Raw genomic sequence first — 12,909 nt, 5'->3', positions numbered from 1 at the left:
TTTTTTTCTGCTGAATGGCAACATTCACATTGTCAACTCCCGCCATAGAAAATTTTGACCGAAAAGAAGTGGAGATTATGATTACGACGCCATCATATTGAAAGAAAAGTAATCAACATGGCTAGTCGAGACCACAAATTAGTTGTGGATAAAGATGCTTTCTATCGTAGGCTTCGAAAGTTGTATTCTGCTTGGTCGGTAAGTTCTTATCGACACCTTAAAGCTAGATTGTTCTTTATATTGTGAAGGTGATAGTTCTGTATAAGATTTCTAAACAATAAAACTTAAGCTTTATTTCCCATAATTTATTTAATAAAATGTATTTGTTTTGAGAACTGTTGATTTTCTTTTACTATACTTGTCTCACTTTTGTTCAAAAGTCCGATTTTGATACCGGCTCGGTTATTGGTAGAGTTAAAGTTGTTAATAAATGATGTCTATATCAGTTTTCAGTGATTTAAACATTTTTATAACTTTTGTTATTGTGGTGTGACAAAAACGTTCACGTAACCAGCATTTTAACAAAACTTCCCTTTAAATGAGATCTAGTATCCTATCTTAACCTATTAGAAAGCATTTTTAAATAGATGTAAAATTATCGGTACTAGATTTCCGCATCTATAAATACGTCAAAATAATTGCCAACATATAACGACTTTCGGGCAGTAGACCACGAGAAACTACATCACAGTGGGAAACCAACTCAAAGGATAGGGGACTACTCATAACCACCCCTGGGTGAACCTAAAACCTTGAATGTTGTATTCTCGAACAATTTGATGTTTCCAAAATAGAATTCCTCTAAAGAAAAGTTATTACTATAGTTAGTAATGTACCGAAAGTAATTTTTATTTTCAGGTTTTTTACTCTAGTAAATATTTCTAAGCTAAAATAAATTAAAACTTTTTTTTTCATTAATCTCTCTGAAAAAGAATTGCAATTCTACAAAGTTGTATCTTTTTTGGAGATTTTCATATTGTGATCAGTGGCAGTATAATCGTTAAATCTTGACAACTTCTGGACAGTGGCCTGTAAGAAACTAAAAATCACAGAAAAGGACCAACTCGAAAGTAAAACTCGTAGCCACCTCCGGCCAAATGTCTACAGTGCTTTTTTTTTATAAAAAATTTGCTAGTTCAAAATCTATTTGGCACCTTGGGGATTGTAGTTGGCATGACAGATCACGATTTGGAATTATCCCCTTTCTTTTAATAAAGATACGTGGGTAAGACAAACAAACGTGTTTTATAATACTCAGGCGTCTGTCTAGGTTTTTCTGAGACGTAGGGTGACCCGGGGTAATTCACAATCACTCTGTTTCTGGGGTAAATAATGATCACCTAAGTTTTATTTTTAAAAAATAATTTTTTTCTAAATTTGAGACATGGACAAGAATGCTGGTACACTTTACTAAGGTATAACTACATTTACTTAATAATAGTTTTTTGTTTAATCTAACAAAATAAGTATCTTTTAAACTGCTTTCTGTATTTTCCATTCAAAGATGGGTGTCAAAATGTGCACAGTTCGTCAAAGATCCCCCTCCTTCTCTTAATAATAAATGTTTTGGGTTACCTTCTTTTTCTTTGATATGAACATAGTGCAAGCTCTTGTTTAATTGTTTCACATCTACTGTAAATATTATAATTGATTTTAGGAAACTATATCAAATGTTGCCCCCTACAGATGGGGTAATTCCTGATCATTGTCATTTCTTTTCATAAATAGTATTAAAATAAGCTAATAAATAGCTAATTGTTTTTTCTTAAGTAACAATTCATATTTATCAAGTGGAACGACTATAAAATATATTTTAACTCAATTTAATCACAAAATTTGTTTTTAACCGTATGCTAGACAAATAAGTTCCGATTTGTCTTACCTTGCTTCTATCTTAATTTTATGTGTGTACATTGTTAGAATAATTTTTAAGTTTATAAATAAGCCCAATATAAGTATGGTGAGAAATTATAAGCCTAAAAAGGATACTAAGCTTCTAAAAAGCTAAATTAGTTCTAGTAATTAAAATTTCTTAATTAGTAAATTTCTTTTAATGATTGAAAATTTCAGTGTGAGAGCTGCTGCCAGAGCTGTTCTTAACTTTACACTCTCCATAATGAAGTTACAAAATCCAGCAAAAGTAACCCATGTGGGAACTCTTTCTTACATTCCAGCAGAACATGCGAATGAGTAGACTGCTTGCCTAAAATGTATGGCACAATACAAAGATTTTTGGAAAATTTAAAGTGTTAACCTTTATTTTTGCTTTTTAAATAAATCGTTTTTTAGCTGCTTAAACATATATTTTTGGTTTATTTGTTTGATCTTGATGTCTTATTTGTTAATAACCACTGTATAATTATTTTTAAACAGCCCCTCTATGATTAAAACTGGTGATCAGTAATTACCCCAGAAGTGATCAGGAATTACCCCAGAAAGGATCAAGAGAAGGGGTAATTCCTGATCACTAAAAATTTAAAATACTTTAAATTCTAATTAGATTTTCAAACAAAACATGGTAGCCTAGGATTCATCTCATATAGCCTCATACTTCCAGTAAATATTATAATTCTATCTTGAATAGTTTTCTTACAAAATAGATGTTTGCATTTTTTGATCAGGAATTACCCCAGGTAATCCTACCTATTTTGTAAAAATGTAGACATAATTTGTGAAAAATTACAAATTATATTAAAAAATCAACACAAAAATATGGATTTATCATTTCTTACGGGATACAAAATTAAATTTTGAGAAAGCTAGTTAAATCTTAAAAAACAACTATTTTCCTTCGATAATTTCCTTATATTCATTAGTATGTAAATAGTTTTTTTTTTTTTTTTTTTTGTTTAAGTGGACGTAAAAAAAAATTAACTCATTTTGGTAGGGTGATCATTTTGGTAATTCACGGTCACTCTGTTTCTGGGGTAAATAATGATCACCTAAGTTTTATTTTTAAAAAATTATTATTTTTTAAATTTGAGACACGGACAAGAATGCTTTTTTACTATACTAAAGTATAACTACATTTACTTCCTTATAGTTTTTTGTTTAATCTAACAAAATAAGTATCTTTTAAACTGCTTTCTGTATTTTCCATTCAAAGAGGGATCTCAAAATGTGCACAGTTCGTCAAAGATCCCCCTCCTTCTCTTAATAATAAATGTTTTGGGTTACCTTATTTTTCTTTGATATAAAAATAGTGTAAACTTATGTTTAATTGTTTCACATCTACTATAAACATTATTATTGATTGTAGGAAACTATATCAAATGTTGCCCCCTACAGATGGGGTAATTATTGATCACTGGGCTAATTCCTGATCTTTGTCATTTCTTCTTATAAATAATATAAAAAAATAACTTATAAATAGCTAATTGTCTTTTCTTAAATAACAGTTCATATTTATTAAGTGGAACAACTATAAAATATATTTTAACTGTAATCACAAAATTTGTAAGACAAATGTGTTCTGATTTGCACCATTTCTGGTTTGTCTTACCTTTCTTCTATCTTAATTTTATGTGTGTACATTGTTAGAATATTAAGTTTATAAATTAACCTAATATAAATATGGTAAGAAATTTTAAGCCTAAAAGAGATACTAAGCTTCTAGAAAGCAAAATCAGTGAATTTCTTTTAATGATTGAAAATGAAAATTTCAGTGTGAGAGCTGCTGTCAGTTGACATACCTTCCTTAACTTTACACTCTCACTTAATGAAGTTAAAAAGTCCAGCAAAAGTAACCCATGTGGGAACTCTTTCTTATATTCCAGCAGAACATAAGAATGAGTTGGCTGTTTGCCTAAAATGTGTAGCACAATGCAAAGATTTTTTGGAAAATTTAAAGTGTTAATCTTATTGCTTTTAAATAAATCGTTTTATTAGCTGCTTAAACATATATTTTTGGTTTATTTGTTTGATCTTGATTACTTATTTGTTAACTACCATTGTATAATTATTTTTAAATAGTCCCTTTAATAAAAACTGGTGATCAGTAATTACCCCAGAAGCAGGGTTGGGTTTTTGGCGTCAAAAAGTGGTTTTTGACATGACAAGGGTATAATACTGGTTTAAACCGTCAAAAACTGAAGTTTGCCAAGAAAATATATAAACTTCATAACTACCAACAGTTGCCATGCATTATATTGAAATTTAATTATACTATAGGTAATCAGCAGGTTTTAAAATATTTTTTAATTAAAATTAAGGTAAAATAACAAATTTAAAATCTCAGAAATTTATATTCAAATGCATGCGCAGAAAAATTTTGCACAAAAATGTTTTAAATATTTATATTTTGAAAAAAAAAATTTTTTTTTTTTTGATGCTTAAGAAAATTAAAAGTTTATTACTATGCATTTTTGACATATAAGGAACATATAACTAATATTTATAAGGAACTTACAAGTTATGTTGTATAAATACAAACTTGATACAAGTGTATAAAAAAAAAAAATTTAATGTTATACCGAATATCCAGTATGTTAATTTGAATTTAAAAGTAGTTATATTTGTGAATAGTGATAAATATAATTCATATTGTTTATTATATTTATTTATAATTATTACACTTATCATTTTAAAACAATTTTTATCTCTTAATTTTTTTTTCTCTACTTGTATTAAGAATACAAATAATGCATATCTTGAAAGCAAGAAGTAATTATTCAACAGCTGAATATTTAGATATTCAACAAAACTATATATTATATTCAGCAAAATGAAATTCACAAGTATTTGAATAAACTAAATTTTCAGCATAGTAAATGAATAGGCTGAATATACTGTAAATCGACACTAACTACTCTGTGTATTTAACAGAAAGCACTTAAATTTGTATTGTCTTATGTTGAAAAGATTATTAAGAAGATTTAAAAGAATATTAAAAAGATTTTTCTTTAAAAGATGTCTAATGTACAAAACTGCTAATGTTTATCTTTAAAAATGTCTAATTTTTATTTAATCTATACTATACACTAAATTTGGTTATAAATAAATTTCTTAATAATATCACTGCAGATTTTCAATAACACATGAAAATGAATACATAATATTACAAAAGATGTGAGCTTTCAAAAGTACAAGATTTTGGTTACTATTCAAAATATAAGTGTTTCTTCAAAATTTTAAATTTATTTTTTCTAGAACATATTTAGAAACACTATCCTTTATAAAAAAAATATATATAAATTTTATGTATTAATTAAATTTCACATATGAATATAGGTTTTTGACGTGACGGTTTAAACCATGGTTAAAACCGTCAAAAACTGTCACATGTCAAAAACCTGCCAACCCTGCCCAGAAGTGATCAGGAATTACCCCAGAAATGATCAAGAGAAGGGATAATTCCTGATCACTAAAAATTTAAAGTATTTTAAATTCTAATTAGATTTTCAAACAAAAGAAAGTAGCATAGGACTTACCTCATAAACCCTCAAACTTCCAGTAAATATTAAAATTCTACCTTGAATGTTTTTTTCACAAAATAGATGTTTTCATTTTTTGATTAGGAATCACCGCAGGTCACCCTACTGGATAAAATTTTCTTTAATATCAAAATTTTTAGGCCCTCGTATTTATTGTTATGGGCCGAAATTAAACAATACTCAGTATAGTATCCCCAATATTATTCCTCATAATTCATTAATTAAATTTTTTTTTAACTTACTGCTTTATATTTGGGTTTATTTTATATTGGTAATATTCGGTTTTAAAGAAAGTCAATTAAATGAATAAATCTGCATTCAGTTTTTCAATGTATTTATGTTTACAGAATCCCGAAGGTGAAAATGGATTTTCTAAAATGGATGCTTTGGTGTGTGCTGTTGGTGTTGATGATGATATTGTTTACAGTAAATCCACTGCTTTACAGGTGAGGAATTTATACTTATTGTTTAATGGTTTTAAAGTAAATAGTTATAGGATTTACATAAAATATTTTAACACGAAAATTTTCTAAAAGTAGATATTAGTTCATAGTTTTTGATAAGATTTAATGAGCCTTAATTTATGTAGATTGTATAATGATATCTGTTAGTAACAGTTTAAAAGTACTTTGTCAATTCTTTATTGCAGTAAATAAATTTTAGTTATGAGCTAACTAAAAATTGTATTAAAATTCTTTCTTTGCTTTCAGACATGGCTCTTTGCTTATGAGCTTACTGATACCCTAATGGTTTTTTGTGAAAATAGTGTTTACTTTCTGGCCAGTAAAAAGAAAGTAGATTTTTTAAAGCAATTTGAATCTGGGAAGGAAAATGAAAACGGTGTTCCATCACTCTCAGTTTTAGTTCGTGATAAGGTAAATTAACTCTTAACTTATGAAATCATTGCTATTAATTTTATGAAGCAACTCCATATCAAAATTTGTATTATGTAATTTTTATAGGCTGATAAAGACAAAGCAAATTTTGAAAAACTGATTGCAGCTATTAAAAACAGTAAGAAGGTATGTTTTCATTTTTATTTATTGTTTATTTAAAATCCCTAGTGCTCAGAAACAAAGTTTTAAATGTAGAGTTTTGCCTTTAATAAAAATTTTAAAAAATGTGATTTATGTATTTCTTTTTTTATGTTTTTATTTGTTCTGTATTTTTTTTATTTTATTTATTTTACATAAAAGTATGAATACAGTATCTAATATTTTGAAAGAGAAAACATTAAAAAAGCTTGACAATAAATTATATCTAAAGTTGAGAACTAGCTATTACTAGAGTGTCAGAACTGTCTATTAAATTCAAAATAAAATTGACAGCATGTGAAATAATTAAAAAAAGAGTATACAACACAATTTATCGAAGGCAAAAAATTTTTTATGAAATTTCTATTTAATATGGCAACTTAAGATTAAGAAAGGAAAGTCACGTAATGATAAATGATTAATTAAAGTTAACTTAATGATTACATTAAGTTTGTTTTCAGTTCTTTCAAGGGCAACCATTTGGTGACTACTGGTATAAACGTGTGTAAATTTTTGTATTTCATAGTTGAAGAAAGAAAAAATTTAGATTAAATAAAGAACTTGGCAGTGTTTTTAAAAAAATAACAAATAAATCTTAGGTTGATAATGAAGCCAAACTTTTATGTTTATTACATAAAAAATTCGGTGTTTGCTCAAAAAAATTTTTTTTTTCACTAAATTAAAGACAAGAGAGCAAGCAATGTTTCTAAAGTGTGTTTTCCCTGAAATAGTTTAAAGCAAAACTTACACTTATGAATTTTAGAATTATGTCTTAAGTCAATCCATCTTAAGTATGTTAATTATTTTGTATAGAGTAATTATATGAAATTGTAATAATGTATTGTTTCTTTTTCAGGGTAATGTTATTGGTGAGTTTTCTAAAGACAAATTTCCTGGGGACTTTTTAGAATCTTGGAGAGCTGCGATTTCCAAGGAAAATTTTGAAACTGTAAGCATTAATTTGTCTCTTAATAAGTTAAATCATATTATAATTTAGGGATTTTAACCCTTCTCTGCTAATTGTGCAAATTATCTCTGGCAGAAAAAAGTTTTGATCTATTTTAAAATTAAAATAATTCATTTTATAATATCCGTGTTTAAAAAAAAAATTTGTAATGTTGGGCTTAATTTTTACACCAATTTTAATTAGCAATTTTTATAGTTTATCTTGTTTAAAAAAAAGGGTAATTATATCTGTATGATTTCAGCTGTGAGATACTATTTCAGCACTGTCATATGTTTTAAACTATATATTTGTATCTCTAAATTACTATCCTGTATGGTTGTTAAAAAAGTGGTATTTCTTGCCTTGAATAACTTGTGTTTTACATTGTTTTTCCACTATTTTCTTTGAAACCCCTAGGCATTGGATATTTTCCTAAGATGTGATAATTAACTCATGTTGGCTAATTTCTAATTAGCATATAAAGTTATGACTGTACTAAAAAGATCTCTAAGCTTTAATAAAAATTGTAGAACCTTTGGAAACTATTCACCATTTCCTTGAAATATAACGAAATCTGTATGATAAAAGTTAAAATTTAGAAAAGTAATACAATTTCAATTTTAATAGTTTATTACATTCAACAAGAAGTTATAAATTATGAAATATTGTAGCAGCAATGTCAACCTTATGCTTTTTTCCAGCTTGCTCAGGACATTAGTAGCATATTCTAAGCTATTGTATACTTATATAAACTATATATATTTGTTACTAAAATTATTTATTTTAGTTAATCTCCTAAGATATTTAACTAAAATAAATAATTTAAATGTCTTAGGAGATTAGTAGCTCACTTGCTTTTTATTTATACATATGTGGTGACATTTTTGTTTGAACATATCTATATGGCATTGAACATATATGGTGTTGTTATTTGCAACTCATTCTTGGTGTGGTGAAACAGAAGACCCCTCCCCTTTAGATAGCAAAATTGGTCATTTTGTCATCAAAAAGTTATTTGTCATCTTGGTCATCAATTATGAAAAACATCTTAATTTAAATTATCTTAAATGATACTGACATTGTTGTGTAATGCGTATCATAACAATAATTTATGTTATTTGCATGGGTTATGATGATTAATGAGTTTTTAAGTTTTTTTTTTCTTTTTTAAATTGAGACATTAAAGAAAACTAAACACGAACAAATAGTTGTGGAAGGTTTTATTGCAGCTTATCACCATCTTAGTTGCTTTATTTACACAGTACTAAAGTACAGTGGAGCATCGTTTATACGACGCCGAAGGGACCACTGAAAAACTTCGTGTAAACGATAACGTCGTATAATCGATTTTTTCTTTCAAAACTCGGAACTAACTCTGTTTTCAGTTATTTTTAATGTTTAACGTGTTGATTTACATAAATTTCTAAATTAGACAAAGCAAAACAAACAACCATAAAAAAAAAGAAGAAAAATTACAGTAAGCAATTTGAATGTACGTTACATTTATTTTATTTATTTATTACTAATTTTTTTTTTAATGCAAATGTTTTTTTTTTCACTTTAATCATTTCACGTTACGTTTACAGAAAAAATTATTTACGGTTGTTTGCTGTGAGGATTGATGTTAAGCTTTAATGTTGTCTTTGTTTCCTGAGACCATGCCAACGAAATCAAATTCATTGTTTGGACAACACTTATTTCCTTGTGATTAGGCTCTGCAATGCTTCGAATATTGAGTTCAACTAACTACTCTCCATACTCCAATTTTAGATTCCTAATCACGGCCAAATCTAATGGCTGAAGCACACTTTGTGCAGTTTGCAGGAAAAAGTGAACTTTTACATTTTCCAAAAAATTTGTAACCGGTGTGTGAGCTGTACATTGGTCGATAAATAGCAAAATTTTTAATTTTTGCCTCTGCATAACATTCTCTAGTTTTTTCAGATAGGTAACTAGTAAAAATTTCGGTCGTCTTCCACGCATTCTTATTGGCGTCATAATTCAGTGGAAGTGTTTTGATATGCTTTAGACGTCTGGGATTTTTTGATTTTCCCACCACTAAAGGAGTGATCTTTTCACTTCCATCAGAGTTTATACAAAGCAGCACAGTAAGGCAATCTTTTTCTTTTATGTCTCCTTTACATTTTTTGCCTTTATAAGCTAATGTCCGATTCGGCATTAAATGATAGAAACGACCAGTGTTTAGTGTGAAGAATGAAAGTAAAATAAATGTAAACAAAATCTAAAAACCGACATATAACCGATTCTGTGCGGCATATAACCGATATATTTTTACATTAAAATGAATAGGAATGAATTGGGACCACACTAAAACGTCGTATAAATGATGCTCCACTGTATTATAATTTCCTATGAGTTAATTAAATTATTTTAAATTAATATTCTTCAGGTTAAAGCTATATTCATATACAATTAATCTACTGACAAATTTTAAATATTAATCAGGAAATTGTATAACTATGTTTACTAATGCCTGATGTCTTTTTTTTAAATCATGTATTTAGGTTGATGTAACTGTAACTGCTGCTTATTTGATGGCTCCTAAAGAAGAAAGTGAAATTGCGACCATAAAAAAAGCATCTCAAGTAACTGTAGATGTGTTCTCTAAGTATCTGAAAGATCAGATAATGGAAATAATTGATGCTGATAAGGTAGATCTTGTTTAAAACCATTTTGTTCTCTTTTTATGTCTGTTCAATTATCATATAAACTTGTTTTCAATTTACAGAAAGTAAAGCATATGAAGCTCACGGAAGGTGTTGAACAAGCTGTTAATGACAAAAAGTATGTAACTGGTGTTGATATGCAACAAGTTGATTTATGTTATCCTGCTATTATCCAATCTGGTGGGAACTATAATTTGAAATTTAGTGTATCCAGGTATGTACAATACTTAACTTAAAATAAATTTTGTTGGTAATTTAATTTTGACTTTTAGAAATACTGTTTCAACTGTTTTATATCTATGTTAAGTGCTATTATTATATTTTATCAGATGATTAGACAAATAAATATTATTTTTGCCAACACTGGTGGCAAAATTACCTCTTTATATTGAATAAAACCTTAATAATTATTACCTGAATATAACCTGTTTATATTGAATTAAACAAAAATTATTGCAAAAGAATAATCATACTTAAGATTTGTTTTTTCGTGACTTTCCATGACATTTGAATTAACAATGTCAAAGATAATGAAACTTTTAATATCTAGATAAATTTACTAAAAAAGAATTTTCATAGAAAATATAATTATTTCATGGTATAAGTTCTACATCAGTTATTAAGTTAAAAAATTATTCAGTTAATCCTTAATTCAAGTTAAAAGATTAAAGTGTGTTTTTCTCTGCTTAACTTCTTCAAATTGGATTAGTCATCATTATTAAGGATGGATTAAATAATGGTCCCTAATTTTTAAACTAAAATCTGAAACATATTGCTTATCAGTAAATTAATTATCAAATGTTTTGGCTGACAGTGTTTTTTGTGTTGAATCTAATGATAAAATAATAATCATCCTATTAATTCAATTTGATTTTTTTTTCTTCTGATTTTAGTGACAAGAATAATTTACATTTTGGGGCAATCACATGTGCATTAGGTGCAAGATACAAATCATATTGTTCAAATATAGTAAGAACATTGCTTGTTAATCCCACCAAAGAGCAAGAAGAACTATACAATTTCCTTTTATTACTTCAAGAAACTGTGTTAAGTAAATTACAACATGGTGTTAAACTTTGTGATGTTTATGCTGAGGCAGTATCCTTTGTAGAAAAGAATCATAAAGAATTGCTGGATAAAATGGTCAAAAATTTAGGGTAATTTTAGTTTTAATATTTTCTTACATGCATTTAGATGAATAGAGCTCTTACGTTAATATTTTTCTTTTAAGGTTTGGAATGGGAATTGAATTCCGTGAAAGTACACTTGCAATCACAGCTAAAGCCAATGCTGTTGCCAAAAAAGGTAGGCATTCTGATTTTGTCAATTTTTCACAAAGTTAAATTGTTTTAAATATTCATTGAAGTACTATTCGAAATTACCTTATTCTTTACATCCTAACAAATATGATGAGATCCTATATGATGAAAAATCCTATAGTTATTTTTTTCTTCAAGTCATTTATAGAATCCTTCAACCAGAAAATAAATTATTTAGTTTACTTTTGGATATGGGAGCAACTTGGGGATATAATTAAATTACCAGCGAAAGCCTTTCGCTTCACACATTGATTTATTACATTCTTGTAATGATAATTACAAGAATCTTAATTGGCAGAAATAGTTTAGACAGGTCAAATTTTTAATTAATCTTTGAATACATAATTTTTTAATAATTTAATCATTTCTTCTGAATTTAAGATTTAAGTTCTATTTTATTGTAATATTATTAAAAACTTTCCTTGAGAAACGTAAATTTTTATCTAAAATGTCACTTACCTGCTTCTTTCACCGAGCTCTTCAAACATGAAGTTGATTAATAAATCATTTCACCAAACATTTTTGAAGCTATCTTAATGTTAGAAGTATTTCTGTAAATGTTGATGTTTTTTACTTAAACAAATCATAAATATTTGAATTTTTATGACATTTTTAGTTTTCAATTTCCTTCCTAGGTATGGTGTTCAGCGTTAATATTGGGTTCTCGAATTTAGAAAAAAAGGTTGATAACAAAACTGAAGTGTATGCGTTGTTTATTGGAGATACTGTAGCAGTTAATGAAGTAAGTGTGTCTATACAAGATTTGCTTTCTTTTTCTCGTGCATGTAACATGAAATATAATCTTTCTCTTTTTAACATTGACACACTAATATTCACCAAATTCATATTAAATAGTTGATAGTCTGCCCATGAGCCAATTAAGCATCTTAACCCTCTGAAGCATGTTTTCCACAAATGTTAGGATGATGAACAGTGGTATGTTCTTCCACTCAGCTTGGAGAAGATTTTCAAGATCTTTTACCGATGTTGGATGGTTGATGCCCTCGTTAATTCAGTGATTAAGATCATCCCAGAGGTTTTCTATTGGATTCAGGTCTGGATTCTAGACAAACCAGTCCACGTGGTTAACCCTATTGTCATCTTACCAATCCATGGTGGACCTGAGCAGTGGCATTGTCGTTCTTAAAGTGACGATGATCCAACCTGTAGAATTGCAGCAGTTTAGAAAACGTGTCGTTGTCTAGAATGGTAAAGTAGCAGCCTGCATAAATTGGGAAGTTCAATGCATTCTGGAAAAAGGCGTTCTCTAAGCATAAACCAAACCCAGACATTTCCATATGATTGAGGCAGATTGAATCTTGATTCATCGCTATAAAGAACTAATCTACGGTGCTATTTTGACATATACGGCACCACTTCAACTGAGCCATGGGTACAATTCTTCCGTCCCCAGGACGGATTTCCGTCTTTCGAAAATGTCCGCGGACGGAAACAAGACTGACTCGAAGACGGAAATCGGAATTTTTTTTT

At 28.0% G+C, this 12,909-nt stretch overlaps 1 protein-coding gene across 1 annotated transcript in view; it reads left to right on the top strand.

The window, feature by feature from the left end:
* Window positions 1–55: 55 nt before the first annotated feature.
* The window catches only part of dre4 (SPT16 homolog, facilitates chromatin remodeling subunit dre4), a 45,002-nt gene continuing 32,148 nt past the window's right edge, over window positions 56–12,909 (top strand). Inside the window, exons 1-10 of the mRNA XM_016071908.3 lie at window positions 56–198; window positions 5,780–5,878; window positions 6,143–6,307; window positions 6,395–6,454; window positions 7,323–7,415; window positions 9,938–10,084; window positions 10,162–10,313; window positions 10,993–11,256; window positions 11,331–11,404; window positions 12,054–12,160. Of these exons, the coding sequence (XP_015927394.1) occupies window positions 118–198; window positions 5,780–5,878; window positions 6,143–6,307; window positions 6,395–6,454; window positions 7,323–7,415; window positions 9,938–10,084; window positions 10,162–10,313; window positions 10,993–11,256; window positions 11,331–11,404; window positions 12,054–12,160 (1,242 nt within the window). The 5' untranslated portion in view covers window positions 56–117. The remainder of the gene's footprint in view (window positions 199–5,779; window positions 5,879–6,142; window positions 6,308–6,394; window positions 6,455–7,322; window positions 7,416–9,937; window positions 10,085–10,161; window positions 10,314–10,992; window positions 11,257–11,330; window positions 11,405–12,053; window positions 12,161–12,909) is intronic.

The sequence above is a fragment of the Parasteatoda tepidariorum genome, chromosome 3 (assembly GCF_982258835.1).
Source record: "Parasteatoda tepidariorum strain Cologne lab strain chromosome 3, Ptep-v5.0, whole genome shotgun sequence".
Lineage (NCBI taxonomy): Eukaryota > Metazoa > Arthropoda > Arachnida > Araneae > Theridiidae > Parasteatoda > Parasteatoda tepidariorum.
This window is presented reverse-complemented; position numbering and strand designations above follow the sequence as displayed.